At 36.9% G+C, this 23,594-nt stretch overlaps 1 protein-coding gene across 1 annotated transcript in view; it reads left to right on the top strand.

Annotated features, from left to right (window-relative positions):
• The window catches only part of LOC118831493 (zona pellucida binding protein), a 118,736-nt gene that overhangs the window by 46,413 nt on the left and 48,729 nt on the right, over positions 1–23,594 (top strand). The window contains exon 6 of the mRNA XM_036738863.1: positions 18,449–18,528. Coding sequence (XP_036594758.1) covers positions 18,449–18,528 — 80 coding nt within the window. The remainder of the gene's footprint in view (positions 1–18,448; positions 18,529–23,594) is intronic.

Here is a 23,594-nt window from a genome sequence, read left to right as displayed (position 1 = left end):
TGTTTTTTTCATAAAACTGGCTTCTAGTTTTGTTTATTAGTTCAATGGTTTTATTTCAATTTGGTTCATCTCTCTTTGATTTTTTAGAATTTCCAATTTTGTGTTTAATTGGGGATTTTGAATTAGTCATTTCTCTAGTTTTTTTTAGTTTCATGTCCAATTCATTGATCTGTTCTTTCTTTTTGAAGCATTTAGGGATATCGATTTTCCTTTAACTGCTGCTTTGCAGAATCCTCAAAATTTATGTTGTATCATTATTGTCATTTTCTTTAATGAAATTATTGGTTGTTTCTATGATTTGTTTTTTGACCTACTCATTCTTTAGGATTCTTTTAATCTATTTTTATGACCCTTTCTTAAATGTAATTTTTATTACATTATGATCTGAGAAGGATGCCTTTAATATTTCTACTTTTCCACACTTGGTTATGAGTTTTTTTATGTCCTAAATACTTGGTCAGTTTTTGTGTAGATACCATGTACCACCGAGAAAAAGATTTATTCCTTTCTATTCCCATTCAGTTTTCTCTAGAGGTCTATCATATCTAACTTTTCTGAAATTCTATCCATCTCCTTAACTTTATTCTTGTTTATATTTTGGTTGGACTTATCTAGTTCTGAGAAGGGAAAGTTGCGGTCCCTCATTTCTATAGTTTTGCTATCTGTTTCCTTCTGTAACTCATTTAACTTTTCCTTTAAGAATTTGGATGTTATTCCATTTGGTGCATATAAGTTTAGCACTGATACTACTTCAGTGTCTATGGTACCTTTTTACATGTAGTGTCCTTGCTTATCTCTTTTAATTAGATATTTTACATTGGCTTTGTCTGAGACCATGATTGCTACCCCTGTTTTTTTTTTTTTTACTTCATCCAAAGCATAATAGTTTCTCGTCCAGTCCCTTACCTTTACTCTGTGTGTGTCTCCTTGCTTCAGATGTGTTTCTTGTAAACGGCATATTGTAGGATTCTAGTTTTTTTTTAATCAACTCTACTATCTGTTTCTGTTTTGTGGGTGAAATGATCCAATTCACATTCACAGTTATGATTAACTGTGTATTTCCCTCCATTATATTCTTCCCCATTTATCCTTCTTTGTTTCTCACTTTGTCCTTCTCTAAAAATGTTTTGCCTCTGACCACTTCCTCAGTATTCTCTCTCTTCTATCATTATCCCCCCTCATCTCTTACTTCCTCCCTTCCTACTTCTCTGTAGGATAAGATAGATATCTATACCCTACTGAGTGTGTATGTTATTCCATCTTTCAGCCAATTCTGATGAAAGTAAGGTTCAGGCATTGCCTGTCACCCACCTTCATCTTCCCTTCCACTATAAAAGCTCTTTCATACCTCTTTTATGTGAGGTAGTTTACCCTATTCTGTCTCTAACTTCCCCTTTCTCCAAGTGCATCCCTCTTTTTCACCCCTTAATTTTGTTTTTTAGATATCATCCCATCGTAGTCAACTCATACCCATACCATCTATATATACTACATTTAATTATCCTAATAATGATAAAGTTCTTAGAAGTTACAAGTATCTTCCAATGCAGGAATGTAAACAGTTTAACCTTGTTGAATCCTTTATGATTTTTGCTTTCCTTTTTACCGTTATATGCTTCTCTTGAGTCTGGTATTTGAAAACCAGATTTTCTGTTCAGCTCTGTTCTTTTCATCAGGAAGACTTGAAAGCCCTCTTTTTTTAATTAAATATTCATTTTTCCACCGAAGGATTATACTTAGTTTTGCTGGGTAGGTAATTCTTGGTTGTAATCCTAGTTTCTTTGCCTTCCCTAATATCATATTCTAAGCTCTCTGATCCTTTAATGTAGAAGCTGCTAAATCATGATACCCTGACTGTGGCTCTGTGATATTTGAATTGTCTCTTTCTGGCTGCTTATAGTATTTTCTTCTTCACCTGGAAGCTTTGGAATTTCACTATAATATTCCTGTGAGTTTTCATTTTGTGATGTCTTTCAGGTGATCAGTGGATTCTTTTAGTTTCTATCTTACCCACTGGTTCTAGGATATTAGCACAGTTTTCCTTGACAATTTCTTGAAATATGATATCAATGCCCTTTTTTATCATGGATTTCAGATAGCCCAATAATTATTAAATTATCTTTCCTTTATCTATTTCTCAGGTAATTTGTTTTTCCAACAAGGTATAGTTCATATTCTTTTCTTAATTTTGGTTTTATTGTATTGTTTTTTTATGTCTCATGGAGTCATTAGCTTCCACTTGCCCCAATCTGATTTTGAAGGAATTATTTTCTTCAGTGAGCTTCGTTTTCCATTTGGCCAACTCTACTTTTTAAGGAGTTATTTTCTTCAATGAAGTTTTGTACATCTTTTTCCATTTTTTTGTGCTTTTTTAAAGCCAAACTGTTTGTTCTTTTTTCGTGATTCTCTTGCATCACTCTCATTTCTTCTCCCAATTTTTTGTCTACACCTCTCTTATTTGATTTCAAAATCCTTTTTGAGCTCTTCCAGTAAGTCTTCTTTTTGGGGTTGGAGACCAACTTACATTATTTTTTCAGGCTTTGCATGCAATTGATTTGACATTGTTATCCTTTTCTAAATTTGTGTTTTAATGCTCCCTGCTGCCATAGTAACTTTTCTATGATCAGGTACTTTTTGTTGTTGTTGCTTGCTTATTTTTCCATCCTATTTCTTTATCTCTGACTTGATATTAAAATTGGGTTCTGCTTCCAGGGTGGAAAGGGCACTGTCCCAAGCCTCTAATTTTTATACTACTGTTTTCAGAGCTTTTTGGGGCTCTGTAAATTTTCAGTTCTTCCAAGGGATTATGATCTAAGGAGAGGTGTAGTCACTACCCTCCTGGTCTATGCTATGGTTTGTGAGTAACCTCAAACACTCTTTTCCACCCTGCAACTGTGACCAGGGTTTCCGTTCCCCTGTGGCTATGAGCTCTGGTGTCCTAGTGCTTCTTATCACCCTGGGGCTACAGCCTGTGTCCTTATTCCTGCATGGGCAATGCAGCAGAGTCTTGCCCTGAGTACCAAAAAGGGTCCCCTATAATATCATTCTGAGTATTTGTTTAACCCCCTTACTGTCTGTGGGCCAACAGTTCTGGAAGTCATTGCCACCCATTCGGTTGCCCCCAAGTCCTGCTCCTAGCTTACTGGGGCTGGTTCTGCTGCTAGATTGCAAGGGTGTGTCCTGCTGCTGGCTTGCTGGGGCACAGCCTGTTCCGGACTACATTTCACTCTTATCCCAGTAATACAAACCTTTCATGTTGACCATCTAAGTTGTCTTGGGCTGGAAAATTGTTTTATCCTTTCCTTTTGTTGCTTCTCCTCCAGAATTTGTTTTGAGGCATTATTTTAAAGTTGTTTGGAGGGAAATTTGGAAGACCTCAAGCAAGTCCCTTCCTTTCCTCTAACATCTTGGCTTCACCCCCTATGCATGTCTTTTAAATATAGAAGTTGGTTAGGATAATTCTTAGAGGAGACTGAGATGAATGCACAGGGAACTACTAATCAGTGAATGCATCCACACTGACATATTGACAATTTCTATTTTTTCCTCTTTATCTGAATCATTTCTCTTTGAGTCTTCAGAATATAATATTCTGTAGTGATTTCTCCCATATAATTTTAAGCCAAAGGATTTTTAACTCTTCTTTCTATGAATTCTTTGAAGTTTGCTCTCCCCAAATCTCAGGCACATGTCAAATTTCTGACTTTACTTTTCTTTCATCACTAATTTTAAGATGGAATAGTCACTTCACTGCAAGGTTCCTGATGATTTTCATTCTAGCAACCATTTCCTCCTCTCAGAGAATCTCATTTAGAATGGAATTTCTTTTGGTTGGTTCCTCCAACTTTTGAACAAGAAAATGACCATTAAGGTAAGATAGGGATTTAATTCTACTTTTGGCAAAGAATTCCAGCAAGTGTCCAGATAATTAAGGTCCTCTGCCATCATGACTATATCATCTCTCTTGACTAGGCTTTTGATCTATTTCCCAACCTTTCCATCTATTCGTTTTTTTGTTTTTTTGTTTATTTGTTTTCAGGTAGTCTGTAGTATACTGTGGTGAAAAAATAATTTGTTTTTGTTTCAGTTGATATTTATTCAGATCCTTTCCACCATGCTTTCTCTCTGCTCTCTTACCTGCTTTTCCTCACTTAAATATATTTTCTTTTTATTTTATCTTATTTTATTTTACCAGAACACAAATACAAAATAGAAAAAAGAAAGAAAAACATATCATGAACTTAAATATTAAAACTTAAATATAAAGTAAGAAAGAAAAAAAGCATGTCATGTGCATAGCAGAACATAGGAGAGGAGAGCCAAGATGGTGGCTGGAAAGCAGAGACTAGCATGAGCTCCCCGCCAAGTCCCTCCATAAGCCTATAAAAAATAGCTCTGAACCAATTCTAGAACTGCAGAACCCACAAAATGGCAGAGGGAAGCAGGGCTCCAGCTCAGGATAGCCTGGATGGTTGCTGGGTGAGGTCTTTCATGCACAGAGCTGGGAGGGGAGCAGAGCGGAGCAGAGCCCGTCATGGGCCGACAGGACCAATCAGACCAGGAACCGGGCAGATGGGCCATAGCGCCCTGAATCAGTGAGCTGTGGCAGTTGCCAGACTTCTCAACCCACAAACACCAAAGACAAAAGAGAAGGTTAGTGGGAGAAGCTGCTGGGGACAGGGGGATAGCGCATACCACCAAGCTTGGAACATAGTACTCTTTACTCTACAAACAGTCATACCCCAACGAAAAACTCAAGGGTCAAGTAAGTTGGCTGGAAACATGGCCAGTCAGTGAAAATGCACTCAGATTCAGTCTCAGACTTTGGAAGCTTTCTTTGGTGGCAAAGAAGACCAAAACATACAGCCAGAAGAAGTCAACAAAGTCAAAGAGCCTACAACAAAAGCCTCCAAGAAAAACATGAACTGGTCTCAGGCCATGGAAGAGCTCAAAAAGGATTTGGAAAAGCAAGTTAGAGAAGTAGAGGGAAAATAGGGAAGAGAAATGAGAAGGATGTGAGAAAACCATGAAAAACAAGTCAATGACTTGCTAAAGGAGACCCAAAAAATACTGAAAAATATACTGAAGAAAACAACACCTTAAAAAATAGACTAACTCAAATGGCAAAAGAACTCCAAAGAGGCAATGAGGAGAAGAATGCCTTGAAGGCAGAATTAGCCAAATGGAAAAGGAGGTTCAAAAGACCATGGAAGAAAATACTACCTTAAAAATTAGATTGGAGCAAGTGGAAGCTAGTGACTTTATGAGAAATCAAGATATTATAAAACAGAACCAGAGGAATGAAAAAGTGGAAGCCAATGTGAAGTATCTCATTGGAAAAACCACTGACCTGGAAAATAGATCCAGGAGAGATAATTTAAAAATTATTGGACTACCTGAAAGCCATGATCCAAAAAAGAGCCTAGATATCATCTTTCAAGAAATTATCAAGGAGAACTGCCCTCATATTCTAGAGCCACAGGGCAAAATAGAAATTGAAAGAATCCACTGATCGTCTCCTCAAATAGATCCCAAAAAGAAATCTCCTAGGAATATTGTCACCAAATTCCTGAGCTCCCAGATCAAAGAGAAAATACAGCAAGCAGCCAGAAAGAAACAGTTTGAATATTGTGGAAATACAATCAGAATAATCCAAGATCTAGCAGCTTCTACATTAAGAGATTGAAGGGCTTGGAATACGATATTCCGGAGGTCAATGGAGCTAGGATTAAAGCAAAGAATCACCTACCCAGCAAAACTGAGTATCATGTTCCAAGGCAAAATATAGACTTTCAAGCTTTCTCAGTGAAAAGACCAGAGCTGAATAGAAAATTTGGCTTTCAAACACAACAATCAAGAGAAGCATGAAAAGGTAATCAAGAAAAAGAAATTGCAAGGGACTTACTAAAGTTGAACTGTTTTGTTTACATTCCTACATGGAAAGATGATTTGTATGATTCATGAGACCTCAGTATTAGGGTAGCTGAAGGGAATATGCATATATATATACATATGTATATATATATGTATATGTGTGTGTATGTATGTATATATGTGTGTGTATATATATGTAGAGAGAGAGAGAGAGGGCACAGGGTGAGTTGAAGATGAAGGGATGATATCTAAAAGAAATAAAATCAAATTAAGGGATGAGAGAGGAATATATTGAGAGAGAGAGAAAGGGAGAGATAGAATGGGGTAAATTATCTCGCATAAAAGTGGCAAGAAAAAGCAATTCTGTAGGAAGAGAAGAGAAGGCAGGTGAGGGAGAATGAGTGAATCTTGCTCTCATCAGATTTGACCTGAGGAGGGAATACCATACACACTCAATTGGGTATCTTACTCCACAGGAAAGAAGGAGGAAGAAGAAAGAAAAGGGGGGATGATAGAAGGGAGGTCAGACAGGGGGAGGAGGTAATCAAAATCAAACACTTTCGAAAAGGGACAGGGTCAAGGGAGAAAATTGGATAAGGGGGGGTTAGTTTAGGAAGGAGCAAAATATAGTCTTTCACAATATGAGTATTGTGGAAGGGTTATACATAATGATATGCATGTGGCCTATGTTGAATTGCTTGACTTCTTAGGGAGGGTGCGTGGGAAGGGAAGAGGGGAGAGAATTTGGAACTCAAAGTTTTAAAAACAGATGTTCAGAAACAAAAGTTTTTGCATGCAACTAGAAAATAAGATACACAGGCAGTGGGGTGTAGAAATTTATCTTGCCCTACAAGAAAGGAAGGGAAAAGGGGATGGGAGGGGAGTGGAGTGACAGAAGGGAGGGCTGACTGGGGAACAGGGTAACCAGCATATATGCCATCTTGGAGTGGGTGGGAGGGTAGAAATGGGGAGAAAATTTGTAATTCAAACTCTTGTGAAAATCAATGCTGAAAACTGAATATATTAAATAAATTTAAAAAAAAAAGAAAAAAAAGAAAAGAACAGTGCCTGGAATATAGTAGGTACAAAATAAATATTTTTGATTGATTGATTAAATATGAGTTCATTAGAGAAGTTAAAAAATAAATAAAATAAAAAATAAAAAGAATTAAGAAAGCTCATAAAACAATGGGTAGTAATTATTGTATATTCATAGAATCACAGGAATTGAGAGTTGGAAAAAACCTCATCTGCCATCTAGTCCAATCTCTACAGGATACAGAACTACACTGTAACATACCTGACAAGTACCCATCCAGACTCTGCTTGAAGACCCCTAAGGGGATGACTCACCTCCACTCAAGGCAACCCATTCCATTTTTTAATAGATTTTAGGAAGCTTTTCCTGACACCAAGCCTCAGTTTACCTCTTTCCATCAGTGTCCACACTATGCTCCCAATTCTGCCCTCTGGGGTCAAAAACAAAACAAAGTCAAATCAAAACAAAACAAAACCAGAACTAAACACAATATTCCACATGAGGTCTGGGACTATCTGAGAGGGACAATGGGAAAAAAAGAACATAGGAGAAGATTCAAAATATGTAACAACAAATTTTCATTTCAAGAAAGCCTGTATGATAAACAATAGACCTTGTGTTGAGAATTGTCAGTCTTTTCTTTGCTTCCTTGTGTTTTCTTTTGTTCTCTGCTGTGCGCTTTTTAACTTTGTTCTTTTATTCCCCTTCCCCCTCCCCCCCAGGCAGCTACAATATAATTTAGATATGTTTCTTTATATATATATATATATATATATATATATATATATATATATATATATATAAACATACAGATATATACATACACTTATACATATATACCTGCGTATATAGACATATACTTTCCCTAACATACTCTACTCCTGGTCTTTGTTTTTTTTATATTTGTACATAACTTTTGTTTCCTATCCCTCCTGCCTCCTCTACTTTACTTTTACCTACTACGTTGCATTCCTATTACTTGCCTAGGCCCCTCCCTTCCACCAACCACCCTGCCCTGCTGTTACTTGCCTTTCCCCCTCTAAGGATCCCTCCCATATCCTCCCATTCCCATCCTCCACCAGCCACCCTGCCCTCCTATTACTTGCCTTCCCCCCTCCAAGGATCCCTTCCCTATCCTCCCATTCCCATTGATCTGAATTCCCTTTACCTATTCTCTCATTCTCCCCTCTAAAAAGCCCTTCCTTGTCCTCTCCCCCCTCACTATACCCCTACCATTTTATTTCTTCTAAATTTAGAAGACTTTTTTACTCTTCTAAATACATATGTATTGTTCCCTCTTAAACCCATTCCCAATGAAACTAGGTCACCAGAACTACCAGCACTCCTCCCCCATCTAAATCCTCTGTATCCTTTCTTCTTCTTGTACCTCTTTTGTATAAAATAGTTACTGTTTTTAGCTGTTTCTAAATGGTTTTACTTTTAAAATTTGTATCATAGATTTATCCCCCTCTTTCTTATGAGCTTGACAATTATTAATAAGAATGTTGGACATACATTTTATATTCTATGTTATATGAAAGGTAAGCAGTCTGTTCCTATGAATCCCTCATAGTTAGTCTTTGGTATGTACCTTATGTTTCTCTTGGTTCTTGTATGTTGAATCTTCTATTAAGTTGGGGATTCTTTTTAACAAAATCTTGAAAGTCTGAGAGTTTGTCAAATGTCCATTTTTTTCATTCAAAGTAATACTGAAATTTGAAGGCTATGATATTTTTGGCCGAAGCCCCAGGTCTTTTGCTCTTCGATATATTGTGTTCCAAAACCTGCAGTCCTTTAAGGTCTCTGCTGCTAGGTCTCGTGTAATTCTAATTGTGGCACCATCATATTTAAATTGTTTTAATCTTGATGCTTTTAATATCTTACCCTTGAGCTGGGGGTTCCGGAATTTGACTATGATATTCCTAGGAGTTTTCCTCATAGGATCTCTTTTAAGTGGTGTTCGATGGATTTTCTCTATTTCTACTTCCCTGCCTTGTTCTAATGCTTCAGGACAATTTTCTTTAATTATTTCTCGTATTATTGTATCAAGGTTCTTTTTTTGATCATGACCTTTAGTTAACTCCTATTATTTTTATATTTTCTCTTCTTGATCTATTCTCCAAATCTGTTGTTTTTCTTATAAGATGTTTCACTTTTTTTCATTATTCATGTTTTGTTTATTTATTTCTTGATCTCTTATAATTTCCCTGGCTTCACTTTGTCCAATTCTAGTTTTCAAGGTGTCATTTTCCTCCTTGAGATTCAGGATCTCCTTTCCTAATTGGATGACTTTCTTTTCATAACTTTCTTGTTTTTCTTGGATTATTTTTATTTTGTTTTTCCTCCATCTCTGTCATTTGATTTTTAAAGTCTTTTTCAAGACCTTCTGTAAATTCTTTATGGGCAAGTGAGCATTTGACATTGCTTTTTGGGGGTTTCTTCAGTATCCTCCTCTGAAGATGAACCCTGGTCATCTCTATTTCCATAATAGGTTTCTAGGGTTGGATTCTTTCTCCTTTGTCTATGTATTTTGTGTGTGTGTGTGTGTGTGTATGTGTGTGTGTGTGTAGTAATGACTGCCCTGGGGTATGGGAAATGGTGCCTCTTGCCCCAAATCTTCAATTCTCTCCTCTAGCCTGGAACCAAAGCCAAACCTCCAACCTCCTGTAAGTGCCCACAGCAAGGGGCTTTATGCCCCGCTGCTTGTGCACTCACTGGGGGTATGCTGGTTCCTTCTTGCCCCCACTTCTCTTCAGAGTACAGCTGGGTCTGGCATTCCTTGTCAGCAGAGGTTTCCGCAGTCTTCCTGAGCTCAAACGCATGACTCCCCTCACCATCCGGGGTCAAAAGTTTCAGTGACTGGGGCTGAGGCAACTACCCCTGGGGCTTGCTACTAGTTGTTTAAGCCGCTTCCCAGCTTGTTATCAAAATGGAACCTAGCCTGGAAGTGTTTACTCCTTGCAGGGACCAAACCTGGTCCCGGCAAGGAAGATCCTGGTTGTGCCCGTTTTTCTTTGTCTCCACCCACACTTTGTTCGCCTTAAGGTGCCATTTTAACTTTTTTGTGGGGGGAAATCTTGAGAGCTTGGAATTTTCTGACCTACTCTGCCATCTTCCCAGAATCCTCTAAATATGTTTTCTTTATATAAAGCACTCTTTGCCTCACCACCCTTTTACCTTTCCTGCTTCTTTTGAACGTTAGTGTCACCAGAGCCATATTCTAGTAATGAGTCTTAGCCCACCAAGTTTTAGTGATATCTTTGAGGTCAAATTTGCTTCCTGAAGTTTATCAGGTTTATTGCTTATAATATGTGCACTTGTACATAGATTTTTGAAACTGAGTTTTACTATTGGCTAATTTCTTAAACTTTTTTGTCTTGTGTACTTCTGGATATCTCAACTGCTATTCCTTTTCCTACCTTATAACTACATTTGATGATTTCTAGCTTGTTAGCTTCATAGAGGGCACTTTCTTTTTCAATTTAAAGCTCTTTTTATTGGATTTGCAACTCTTGCTTGTCAGGACCCTGTTGTGATATGCCACAAATTCAGAAATATGAATTTTACTGTTAATCTATAATAAACAAGGACAAATTAAGAGAACACCTCACTGCCATTGATTAACTCACGTCAGCTGCCCCTGAAAAACTTAAGTCCTTGGGTCCTGAAGGAACTGGCAGATGTGATTGCTAAGAAACTATTAGTCATATTTAAAGGATTATGGAAAATGGGAGTGTGGTACTATAGAATTGGAGAGGGACTAATATTCTGGTTTTAAAAAAAAGGAAAGAGAAATGAGCCTGCAAATTGGAGTCCAATGAATTTGATTTCTATAGCTAGGAAAATTCTAGAATAAATTTAACATATGGTTGACAAACATTTAGAAAAGTAGTATAAATGGTAGTTACTTTTTTTTGAGGCAATTGGAGTTAAGTGACTTCCTTAGGGTCACACAACTAGTAAGTGTCTGGGGTCACATTTGAACTCAGGTCCTCCTGACTCCAGAGCCAGTGCTCTATCCACTGTATCACCTAGTTGCTCCAGTAAATGCTAATTATGAAGAGCCAGCATGGTTTCATCAAGATCAGGTCATATTTGACTAACCTTATTTCTCTTAAAAAAAGTTTTTTTTCTTAATGAACAAAAATATATTTACTTCCTCACCTGTATTCCTCCACCCTTTGAAGAAAGAAAACAAAACAAAATCCTCATAATATGAATAGTCAAGCAAAATATAATTTCCCTTATTGGCCGTGTCCATAAAATGTGTCAACCTACATGTAGTATCATCACCTCTCTGTGGGAAAGTGGTAGCATGTTGTATCATGTGCCCTCTGAAATTGTTGTTGGCCATGGTATCGATCAGAGTTATTAAGTCTTTTAAAGTTATTTGTCTTTACAGTGTAATTATTTTATAAATTGTTCTCCTGATTCTTCTCACTTGACTCTGTATCAGTTTATTTAAGTCTTGCCAGATTTTTCTGAAACCATCTCCTTCATTATTCCTTACTGCAGATTACTATTATATTGTATTCATACTCCCCAGTTGATGACCACCCACTTAATTTCCAGTTATTGGCCCCCATACAAAAGAGCTGCTTTAAATATTTTTGTATGTATAGGTCCTTTTGCACTTCCTTTGATTTCTTGGGATTTAAGACCTAATAGTGGTATTGCTAGGTCAAAGGGTATGGCCAAGTTTAGTAACTTTTGGGGTACAGTTCCAAAATGCTTCCCAGAATGGCTGGACCAATTCAGAACTCCACCATCAATGTATTAATATACAAGTTTTCCCACAGTCCCTTCAGCATTTGTCATTTTCTGTTTTTGTCAACCTTGCCTGGTGGGTATGAGGTAAAACCTCAGATTGATTGTAATTTGTATGTCTCTATGTATTCGTTATTTAGATAATTTTTTCATATAACTACCGATAGCTTATATTTCTTCCCTTAAACATTAACTTTTTATAGTCTTTGACTATCAGTTGTGGAATGGATTTTATTTTTATAATTTTGAATCAGTTCTCTACATATCCCAGTTACCTGCTCTCCTTCTAATTTTAATTGTATTTAGTTTTGTTTATACAAAAACCATTTAATTTTATGTAATCCATATAGTCCATTTTATCTTCTGTGATCTTTTTTGTTCTTTGACTATGTACTTTTCACCTCTCTATAGACATAAAGATAATTTTTTCATTGCTCTTCTAATTTTTTTATGCCATTCTTCATGTCTAAGTAATATACCCATTTGGAGCTTATCTTGGTATAGGGTTTGAGATGCTGGTTTATACCTAGTTTCTGCCAGATTTTCTATCTAAATTTCTCAGCAGTCCTTGTGGAATAATGATTTTTTTAACAATTATTTTATTACTTAATATTTTAGTTTTCAACATTGATTTACACAAGATTTCAAGTTACAAATTTTCTCCCCATTTCTACCCTCCCCCCCAGATGGCATATATTGTGATTGCCCCATTCCCCAGTCAGCCCTCCCTTCTGTCACTCCACTCCCCACCCCATCCTTTTTCCCCTTACTTTCTTGTAGGGCAGGATAGATTTCTATGCCCTATTGCCTGTGTATCTTATTTCCCAGATACATGCAAAAACAACTTTTTTTTGAGCATTTGCTTTTAAAACTTTGAGTTCCAAATTCTCTCCCCTCTTCCCTCCCCACCCAGCCTCCCTAAGAAGGCAAGCAATTCACCATAGGTCACACATGTACCATTACGTAAAACACTTACACAATACTCATGTTGTGAAAGACTAACTATATTTCCCTCCATCCTATCCTGTCCTCCTTTATTCAATTTTTTCCCTTCACCCTGTCCCTTTTCAAAAGTGTTTGCTTTTGATTACCTTCTTCCCCTATCTGACCTCCCTTCTATCCTCCTCCCTTATTTAAGCCCTTTTTCCTACTTTCATGTGGGGTAAGATACCCAATTGACTGTGTATGTTATTCCCTCCTCAGGTCAGATCTGTAGGAGAGAAGATTCACTCATTCCCCCTCACCTGCCTCCTCTTCCCTTCCAACAGAACTGCTTTTTCTTGCCACTTTTATGTGAGATACTTTACCCCATTCTATTTTTCCCTTTCTCCCTCTCTCAATATGTTCTTCTCTCATCCCTTAAATTTATTTTATTTTTTTTAGATATCATCCCTTCGTATTCAACTTACCCTGTGCCCTCTGTCTATATATGCATATTCCTTTCAACAACCCTAATGCTGAGAAAGGTCTCATGAATTACACATATTATCTTTCCATGTAGGAATGTAAACAAAACAGTTCAACTTTAATAAGTCCCTTGCAATTTCTTTTTCTTGTTTACCTTTTCATGCTTCTCTTGATTCTTGTGTTTGAAAGTCAAATTTTCTATTCAGCTCTGGTCTTTTCACTGAGAAAGCTTGAAAGTCTTCTATTTTATTGAAAATCCATATTTTGCCTGCCTTGGAGCATGATACTCAGTTTTGCTGCGTAGGTGATTCTTGGTTTTAATCCTAGCTCCATTGACTTCTGGAATATCATATTTCAAGCTCTTCGAGCCCTTAATGTAGAAGCTGCTAGATCTTGTGTTATCCCAATTGTGTTTCCCCAATACTCAAATTATTTCTTTCTGGCTGCTTGTAGTATTTTCTCCTGGACCTGAGAACTCTGGAATTTGGCCACAATATTCCTAGGAATTTTCTTTTTGGGATCTTTTTCAAAAGGTGATTGGTCGATTCTTTCAATTTCTGTTTTACCCTCTGGCTCTAGAATATCAGGGCAGTTTTCCTTGATAATTTCTTGAAAGATGAAGTCTAGGCTCTGCTTTTGATCATGGCTTTCAGGTACTCAAATAATTTTGATAGTCCAATAATATTCTCAAGGTTAGTGGTTTTTCCAATGAGATATTTCACATTGTCTTCCATTTTTTCATTGCTTTGGTTCTGTTTTATAATATCTTGATTTCTCATAAAATCACTAGCTTCCACTTACTCTATTCTAGTTTTTAAGGTGGTATTTTCTTCAGTGGTCTTTTGGACCTCCTTTTCCATTTGGCTAATTCTGCCTTTTAAGGCATTCTTACCCTCATTGGCTTTTTGGAGCTCTTTTGCCATTTGAATTAGTCTGTTCTTTAAGGTGTTATTTTCTTCAGGTTTTTTTTTTTTGGGGGGGTCTCCTTTAGCAAGTTGTTGACTTGTTTTTCATGGTTTTCTTGAATCATTCTCATTTCTCTTCTCAATTTTCCCTCTACTTCTCTTACTTGCTTTTCCAAATCCTTTTTGAGCTCTTCCATGGCCTGAGACCAATTCATATTTTTCTTGGAGGCTTTTGCTTTAGGCTCTTTGACTTTGTTGACTTCTTCTGGCTGTATGTTTTGATCTTCTTTGTTGCCAAAAAAAGATTCTAAAGTCTGAGTCTGAGTGTGCATCCTTTTTCAATTCCTGGCCATGTTCTCAGCCAACTACTTGACCTTTGAGTTTTTTGTCAGGGTATGACTGCTTGTGGAGTAGAGAGTTCTTTGTCCCAAGCTTTAGGGTCTAAGCGCTGCAGTTTTCAGAGCTACTTCTACTCCACTGTCACCACAAGCTCTGCCACAGCAGTGCTCCTCCTCCTCAAGAACCACCAACCAGGATTGCAGCCCAGATCCAGGCAGGGCAAAGCAAGCCCTGCACTCCTGCTCTGGTCTGCTTCTTGATTCCTCCCACTGTGTGAGCCAGGGACTCCAGAAGCAGCTGACGCTGGAGCTCCATGGCCGCATCACCTCTGCCAACCGCAGGGCTTGTGGTCAGACCACTTTCTAACCTGATCTAGCAGTTTTCCCACTAACCTGCTCCATGGTCTTTGGTGTTTGTGGTTTGAGAAGTCTGTAACTGCCACAGCTCAATGATTCATGGCCCTAAACCCTGCTCTGGGCTGAATCCTGGTCTGATCTGTCCTGGCACAGCCCACGCTGGGCTGCTCCCCGCTCTCAGCACCGTGTGATAGACCCTTCCCAGCGACCATCCAGGCCATCCTGGGCTGGAGACCTGCTTCCGTCTGCTATTTTGTGGGTTCTGCAGCTCTAGAATTTGTTCAGAGCCATTTTTACAGGTGTTTGGAGGGATTTGGGGGGGGACCTTAAGCAAGTCCCTGCTTTCCACCCGCCATCTTGGCTCTGCCCTCCCGGAATAATGAATTGTTACCCTAATGCCTGGAATATTTAGATATCTCAGACACTAGGCTACTGTACTCTTTTCCTTCTACCTATTGTATACCTAATGCATTTACTGAGATAGCTGGTGGCACAATGGATAGAATACTGAGCCTGGAGTGAGCAAAAACTGAGTTCAAATATGTCCTCAGACACTTACTAAATGTGGGGTTTTGGGCAAGTCACTTAACTTCTGTCTGTCTTAATTTCCTTGACTATGTATGGGGAAAATAACAGTGCCTATATTGCAGGGTGATTATGAGGATCGAATTATGTAATATTTGTAAAAAATGCTTGCCTACATTGCAGGGTGAGTATGAGGATCAAATTAGATAATATTTGTAAAAAATGCTTAGCACAGTACCTGCCACATAGTAGGTACTATATAAATGCTTATTCCCCAATATATCAATAAAAACTATTTCTTTTTTTTAAAATGGCAATTACATGTAAAAACAATTTATTTTTCATTTTTTGGTAAATTTTTTATTTTTAAACTTAAATACAAAATAAGAAAAGAAAGAAAAAGAATGTTGCCATGTACACAGCAAAACATAAGAGAGGATTCAATACAAAACAATGTTTCCATTTCAAGAAAACCTATGTAATACAAAAATAATTTTTAATATTCATTTAAAAATGTTTTTGCATTGCAAATTCTCTTCCTCCTTCTAATACTTACCCCCAATACTTACCTTTCTTGAGAAGGCAGGCAATTTGATATAGGTTGTATATGTGTAGTTATGCAAAGCATTACCATATTAGTCATGTTGTGAAAGACAACATAGACCAAAAAAAACCCCCAAGAAAATAAAGTAAAAAAAAGTATACCTTAATCTGCATTCAGACTCCATCATGAACAACTTATTTCTTAACCAGTATAAATTGTTTTGATGATTACTGCTTTATAGTGTAGTTTGTGAGTCTCATTTCTTTTTTTTGGGCTGGTTTACTAGTAGATGAAAAGAATAATGTGGATATAGTTTATCCTCTGTAAGACATGTGGCCGCATGTAAGATTAGGTTGACTCAGTATGTGGCCCAAGAGTAGAATACATATGTAGTTCTGGCTTGCCTCTACAGAGAAGCAAGGATTATGCCCACATGCTAGTTGGGGAGAAGGACAGGCAGGTTCTTGGGACAGCTTAGGCTGTACAATCTTCTAGTCTCCAAGTGGCATATTAAATTAGAAGCATAAATACTTGCCACCCCCCTATTATCTCTGGTCCAGGAATATCGTGCCAGGGTGGGGAACCTGTGGCCTCGAGGCCACGTGTGGCCCTCTAGGTCCTCAAGTGTGGCCCTTTGACTGAGTCCAAGTTTTACAGAACAAATCCTTTTATTAAAAGTCAAAAGGCTGCACCCAAGGACCTGCAATGCCACATGTGGCCTCAAGGCTGCAGGTTCTCCACTACTAATAGGGTTAGATCAAAAACCACTTCCCTGATTGTTCCTGAGAGGGAGAGCACCTCTTAATTTATATTCACTAGCTTAACCCTTTCCTATCAAACACTGGTTGCACAAAAGATAATCACAAATAGCCAATACCATGTAAACCAACTTACCCAAGCAAAATAGCAAACAAATTTTTGGAGTTTTATAGATTATAGTATACAAAAGAACAGATGAGTATGTGCAAGGTAGAGTCAATATGATAGAGTAGCAGCAAATAATAGCCTAAACCTCCATCATACTTTCTCCACAAAAACATAGAAAAAGAAATACCAGACCAAATTCTGATAGGGAAGTCTAAGACAAAAGACACAGTGAGTCATATTTCCATCCCAAGTCAGCTTAGGGAGACAGACAGTGTCAGCCAGGAGTGTACCAGATGTAGAGTATTCTAATACCCTAGGACTGAGGCTGGGCACTAAGGCAGGAAATATTAGGGTAGGAAGTGATTACAGGGAATCATTGCAGCAGTGCAGGGTACAGGAAGGAGTGCCATCTGGAAACTGTCACCCACTACCCAGTTCTGGGTTACAGATCCAGGGATGACTGAGGAGGGAATATGTACCTAGAGGGTGGAAGTAGCAAGGCTGTACTGAAGAAGGAAGAAGTTTAGAAGCAAACAGTAGCTGCATGGCTGTATCCCAGGAGCAGAGCAGAGACTGAGTTTTAGCCTTCACCCAAGGCTAAAGCCTGCTATTGAATAACCAGGGCAGGAATCCGACTTAGCATCTGTGTAGCTTGTGTTTTCCCCGGAGAGGCTTTTGGAGGGGAATGGGCAGAGGGGAAATAATAATATATATGTTTCTGTATATCAGAAATACGTAATGTAAACCTCCTGAAGGAATCTTCAGCACTTAGTTTACAATATATTAGTTTATGTGAGCTTATGTATTCACTTACAGATTCTTTGGATCTTTTATGACTATCAAGTATGACAATTATAGGACTCATTTTTGTGTTTAACTTTTTGGAATCAATTTCATTATTTTATGATCATTCTTCTAATGTTCTGGCTTCCCAGCCAGTTAGAAATTCAAAGTGGTATCTCCCTATGGTTCTTTTAGGAAACTGTAGTAGAACTCAATAAAGTTTGTTGACTGCCTAACCACCAGGCTCAAAATTGAAGTTTGAGTAGTAAGAACTGTGAAAAAAATAATTTCAATAGTTGCTGAGAGAGATTTTCTTGTAACTGAATCTACAAGGTCTATAGAGAAGGAGTAGACCTGAGCAATAATCCTGTGAAGCTGCTTAGTATAGATAACCAATCTACACAAAATTAAGACATTCCTGCCCAATTGTAGAGGTTTCTTTTTTAACCCAAATTTTCTTTATAATTTGAGCCAAAATTCAGTTTTTGTTTTGGCATAGCAGGTACTGACTGAAAATCTAAAAGATAAGCATTACTATGGCAGATGTAAGCAGAAAGAGTAAGATTTTTAAGTGGAACCCCACGGGAAAAATCCATTTATATGCAACAGAAATGGGCCAAATAATTGCTCCCTGAAAAGGGATTAAATTGCTATTAGAGAAACAAGCACAGATCTGTAAAGGAGGCTAAGGAAACAATTTCATAAAGGAAATGGGAAACAAACTTAAAATGTTTTGCAAGATTAAATCTGAAAATCTTACATTTGAGTAAATAAGTTTTTTTTCACCTGAATTATTCAAACCAGCAGTTTGTTATAAGCAATTCATATAGTGAAGTTGATTCTTACATGTATGTAGTGTATGTAGTCTAACATGTCCCTAACAAAATTGATTATGCTTGTTTATGAAGACAGTGGTGTGGCAGTAGGACCTTAACAACTTAGGCAACATATTAGGCCTGCTACATTTTTCTGAATTTGATGCCCTTTTAATGAATATTAGTAGTTCTTTAGACCTTTGATATAATGTTACACATTTTTTCAGTTGCCCCCATAGAAAATGGGACAAAAGGACCTGATGAATGCACAAGTTCTTCTTGCGATCCTGTTGAAAGACTGGATAAGGTATAGTATGTGAAAAAAACAGATGTGTAATCCTGATGTTGGACTCTCATAATATTAAGAGTTAGCTTTTTTGAGTCATTATACCTTCATGTGACATTTGGGGATATGTTATATTTGCATGGTCCTACCCTGGTCCACATACTGAAATCAACTCCTCATTTGTAAATTCTTTTCCAGCAGAGTTTTATAAGAATATCCCTGGACGAGCAGTAATTAGTTCCAAAAAAATATGTAAATCAATCAAGTAACTTACAATACTGAAAACAAGAGCTCCTCTGGCAAAACTACCCATACCTTCAACCTCCCAAAACCTGTTTGTACCCATAGTACAATGTGACTTTATGTATTTCTTTATGATTTCCTATATGGTGTTCCAGAGAAGGTGAATACAGTCCTCTAAGTTTCTCCAATCTTTCATACCATCTCTGTAGTTCAAGATAAGGGCAAAACCTTTAGCTGCTTCCCCCCTCTCTGGCTGTCTTACCTCTCCCCTGTAGTTTAGTAAAGCCATTTCTTATTTTACCGTATATCTTAAGGCAAGAATATTATTTATTCTAAATAATTCAAAAGGAGGAGGGATAGGGTTGTGAAGAGATGTGAAAAGAAACATCATATTTTCATACTATTTTTAAAAAAATCACAGCCTCAAATTTTATGGTGCTAAGTAAAATAATATCAATTATATCTAGCTAATTTTACCTCCTATGTAAAATATTTGTCACAACTGAATGACTGGGTAATTTCCTCTTATGACTCCTTTACACATTATTCTATGAAATGGCTATCCATTTGCTCATTCATTTGATCCTTTTTTCTATACATAAAGTCGTTAGTTTACATATGCCAGTTTGAATGAGTAATGTCATGTTACTATTGTTTATCTTTTTCACCATTTATAATCTAGCAAGAGCCTGAGAAAGTCTGAATCAGCAACGAGAGAGTAGAACAGAACAGGGGGAAAACACTTTTTATTTTTTTGAAAATTCTGTTTTAGCTGTTCTACAATAGCTGACATTGATGCAAAAGTGCATTTTGTATTGTGAACTCAGTAATGGGATTTCTACAACAAGAAAACTATTTTTGTCCCTCTATTTTAATAATTGAAATACAAACTTAAGTGTAGATGTGGTGTTTTCTGTCCCATTTCACCTCTTGATGTTCTGTTGGATCTTTGCTGTTCCTGTCTCATCTTTTCTCAGTCACTTGAGCTTTGTTGTTTATGTAGTCTAATTAGTAGTTCACTAGTTTTTTATATTACTTAAATATATACATGTATATGTGTGTGGGTATGTATGTAATATTATATGTATATGTTATATACATTCATTGTTATGTGTGTGACACATATCAAAGCCTCAAATTTTATTGTACTAGATGAAGTAATATAAAATGTTCTTTAAAATTTGAAATATATCTTCAATATATTAAATCTTTATCAATTAAGTGTTTAGTAAAGTGACTTAAAGTCTATAATTCTTAATATTCTTCGTTAAGAAAGAGATCTTATAATGCTTCTAAATAAAAACATACTTAACTGATGTTTCGATAGTTATGAACCTTGTTATCTGAATTTTATGGGTTTAAATTAGACCTTGAGTTACTAAATATCACTTCTAGATAGTTTTTTTGTTCTATATAATTTTGCAAAGCATTTAATAGAAAAAATAATGGTTTAAAAATACACCTTGTGCAAATCTGCTAAATGCCAAGCAATTATTTTGGTGATTTTTAGGGACCTAAGAAAGATTGTGTTTTATGTTCATGGTTTTCTAGTAATACAGTAATTATACAGGGCACTTATCTGAGTTTTCATTTTATTATGCCCAAGTACTTTTCACTTTACTACATAACAAATCACAGTCTGTTAACAAAGGCTGATCTTACCTTTTCATTCCTATGGGTATCTTTTGCTCATTTGAGTGTATGGAATTTGACTTAGGTGAGAAAAGTATTATTGACATCTGTTTGAATACCCATTATGAACACAACATTATACAAAGTGTTTTGTAGAGCAGATCTCAGAACAGAAATTATAGGGGAAATAAAGTTTTTATAGCTTTGTTGAGTATGAATGATTGTTACCAATCCATTAAAAACCAGAAAATTCTTTTCTTAGAAGAATAAATGTGCTTATCTTCCTGTTTAGTTTTCCTTTTTTCATCACTTTTCTTGTACTTCGTGGGAAAAGGAACCCTATAGAGGCAGTGATCAATGAAAATGATTTTTTTCTTTTTCTTTTAAAAATGGTTTTATAGTTTTCTGAGAGTAAGGGTGAAAGAGCTTTAAAATAAGTTTTACTGTCTCTGCACCCTTAGCCACTGGTACCTTGAAGGTAGGACATGGACACTAGAGTATAGTAATATTGTAGAAGCTTTGGGAACAGCAGTTAATAGATAGTTCCTATGTGGAATGAAAGATGAATAAGAGAGTAGAATTTTCTAGTATTTGATTATTAGCCTTTCCTCTTCAAAATGCTTTCTTTTTTGATGGCCGAGCTAGCCAGTATGGTTTTTTAGCATTTTTATTTTAAGTTCTGAGTTCCAAATTCTATCTTTCCCTCCTTCTCCTCCCCGCTCCTTGACAGGGTAAGCAATCAGATATAGGTTATACATGTGCAATTGTGTAAAACATTTCTATATTAGTCTTTTTGTACAAGAATCATATGAAAGAAAAAATTAAAGAAAGTGAAAAATAGCATGCTTCAATCTGTATTAAATCAATATCAGTTCTTTCTTTGGAGGCAGATCATATGCTTCATCATTAGTCTTTTGTTATTGTTTCGGATCCTTGTATTGTTGAGAATAGCTGTCATTCACAGTTCTTCATCAAACAATATTATTGTTACTATGTACAATGTTATCCTGGTTCTGTTTACTTAATATGTATCAGTTGCTGTATGTCTTTCCAAGTTTTTCTGAAATTATCCTGCTTGTCATTTCTTATAGCACAGAAATATTCCATTACAATCATGTACCACAGCTTGTTCAGCCATTTCCTGATTGATGGGCATCCATTTGATTTCCAGTTCTTAGCCATCACAAAAAGAGTTGCTATAAATATTTTTGTACATATAAGTTCTTTTCCCTTTTTAAAAAAATCTCTTTGGGATACAGACCTAGCAGTGGTTGTTGTCGTTGTGTTTGTCCTTTGTTCTGGAAGAGAACTATGACATTAGGGAAATGATACCATGACTTGCAGTTGACTTTGACTTGAGTGAGGGAGGGCTGTGCAAGGTCACCAGCCTCACTTTCTCCTTCCCCTAGCAGTGGTATTGCTGAATTGAAGGTCATACAGAGTTTGATTGCCCTTTGGGCATAGTTCCAAATTGTTCTCTAGAATGGTTGGATAAGTTCACAACTCCATCAACAATGCATTAGTGTCCTAGTTTTCCCACATCCCCTCCAACATCCAAAATTTTCCTATTTTGTCATATTATCCACTCTTATAGGTGTGAGGTTATACCTCAGAGTTGTTTTAATTTGCATTTATCTGATCAATATTGATTTAGAGCATTTTTATATGACTATAGATAATTTTGATTTCTCCATCTGAAAAGTGTCTCTTCATATCCTTTGACCATTTATTAATTGGGAAAAACTTGTATTTTTATAAATTTGACTAAATTCTCTATATATTTGAAAAATGAGGCCTTTATCAGAGATACTTGTTGCAAAAATTTTCCCCCAGTTTTCTGCTTTCCTTATAATTTTGGTTGCATTGGTTTTGCTTGTAATTTTTTAAAATTTATATAATCAAAATTTTCTATTTTAGATTATGTAATACTCTCTGTATTTTCTTAGGCCCTTAATTCTTCCCTTATCCATAAATCTGACATTTAAACCATTCCATACTCTCTTAATGTGTTTATGATATCACTCTTTATGTGTAAATCATGTATTCATTTTAACCTTATCTTAGTATAGGGTATAAGATGTTGCTCTATACCTAGTTTCTGCCAAAGTATTTTCCAGTTTTCCCAGCAGTTTTTGTCAAGTAATGAGTCTTTGTTCCAAAAGTTTGGATCTTTGGGTTTATCATATAATATAATTTGTACCTAATCTGTTCCACTGATCCAACACTCTATTTCCTAGCCACTATCAATCTTTTTTTGATAATTACTGCTTTATTGCTAGGATCTTGACCAGCAAGTTGCCCTATCTCAGTACGCAATGATGAGGCGGGAGCAACGATAGTTATAACTCCGATTTATTGGCAGACATTATCCAGTTTTATAGGGTTTTGCACTACATAAGCAGAAGCAGGTGTTCAAGGGGTAAGGGGATGAGAGCATGGGAAGATCGATTATCTGGTGGGAAGAATCTGGATTGTTGTAAACTATGTTTCCTACAAGCATATTGGAAAAACTAGGGCTGTGGTAAGGTGGTTTCCATAGGGGTATGGGAACAGGATGGGGTGCTGTCCTACAGTATCTATGGAGGCATGAGAAGGCTCAGGCATGTAGCCAGCTGATATCAGAGCTGTATGAGCTATGTGAGGCACAGGGCAGGATGCCCTTGTAAAGTATCAAAGAAGTTCCCATTAATTAAAGCATGTTTGTGTTAGGCACTGGTTCAAGAGCATTAGGTAGTGGCCAGCTGTGTTCCTCCTACCGGGCTTGTGAGTCCTTAGTGGATGAACTCTGCCTGCATGAGAAAGGAGGGCTATCAGAGCAAGAGGGGGGTGCTGTTAAGGGGGGCTGTTAGGGACGGAAGTCTTTCCTCTGGACGCCTACTGTTCCAACTCCTACTAAGCCTGTCTGGCTTTACCTGGGAAACAGGCCAAGCGCTAGGGTCCGAGCAGCACCGGGGTCGGCACTAACTCCTTACACTTTATAAGACAGTTTTAGACCTGGTATGATTAGATCATCTTTCGCATTTTTTTCCATTGATTCCCTTGATATCCTTGAGCTTTTGTTCTTTCAGGTGAATTTTATTATTATTTTTTCTAGCTGTATAAAATAATTTCTAGGTGCAGTGAGTAGAGCACCAGCCCTGGAGTCAGGAGAACCTGAGTTCAAATCCAGCCTCAGACACTTGACACATGTGCTAGCTGTGTGACCTTGGGCA

Source organism: Trichosurus vulpecula, chromosome 9, assembly GCF_011100635.1.
Source record: "Trichosurus vulpecula isolate mTriVul1 chromosome 9, mTriVul1.pri, whole genome shotgun sequence".
Classification (NCBI taxonomy): domain Eukaryota; kingdom Metazoa; phylum Chordata; class Mammalia; order Diprotodontia; family Phalangeridae; genus Trichosurus; species Trichosurus vulpecula.
This window is presented reverse-complemented; position numbering and strand designations above follow the sequence as displayed.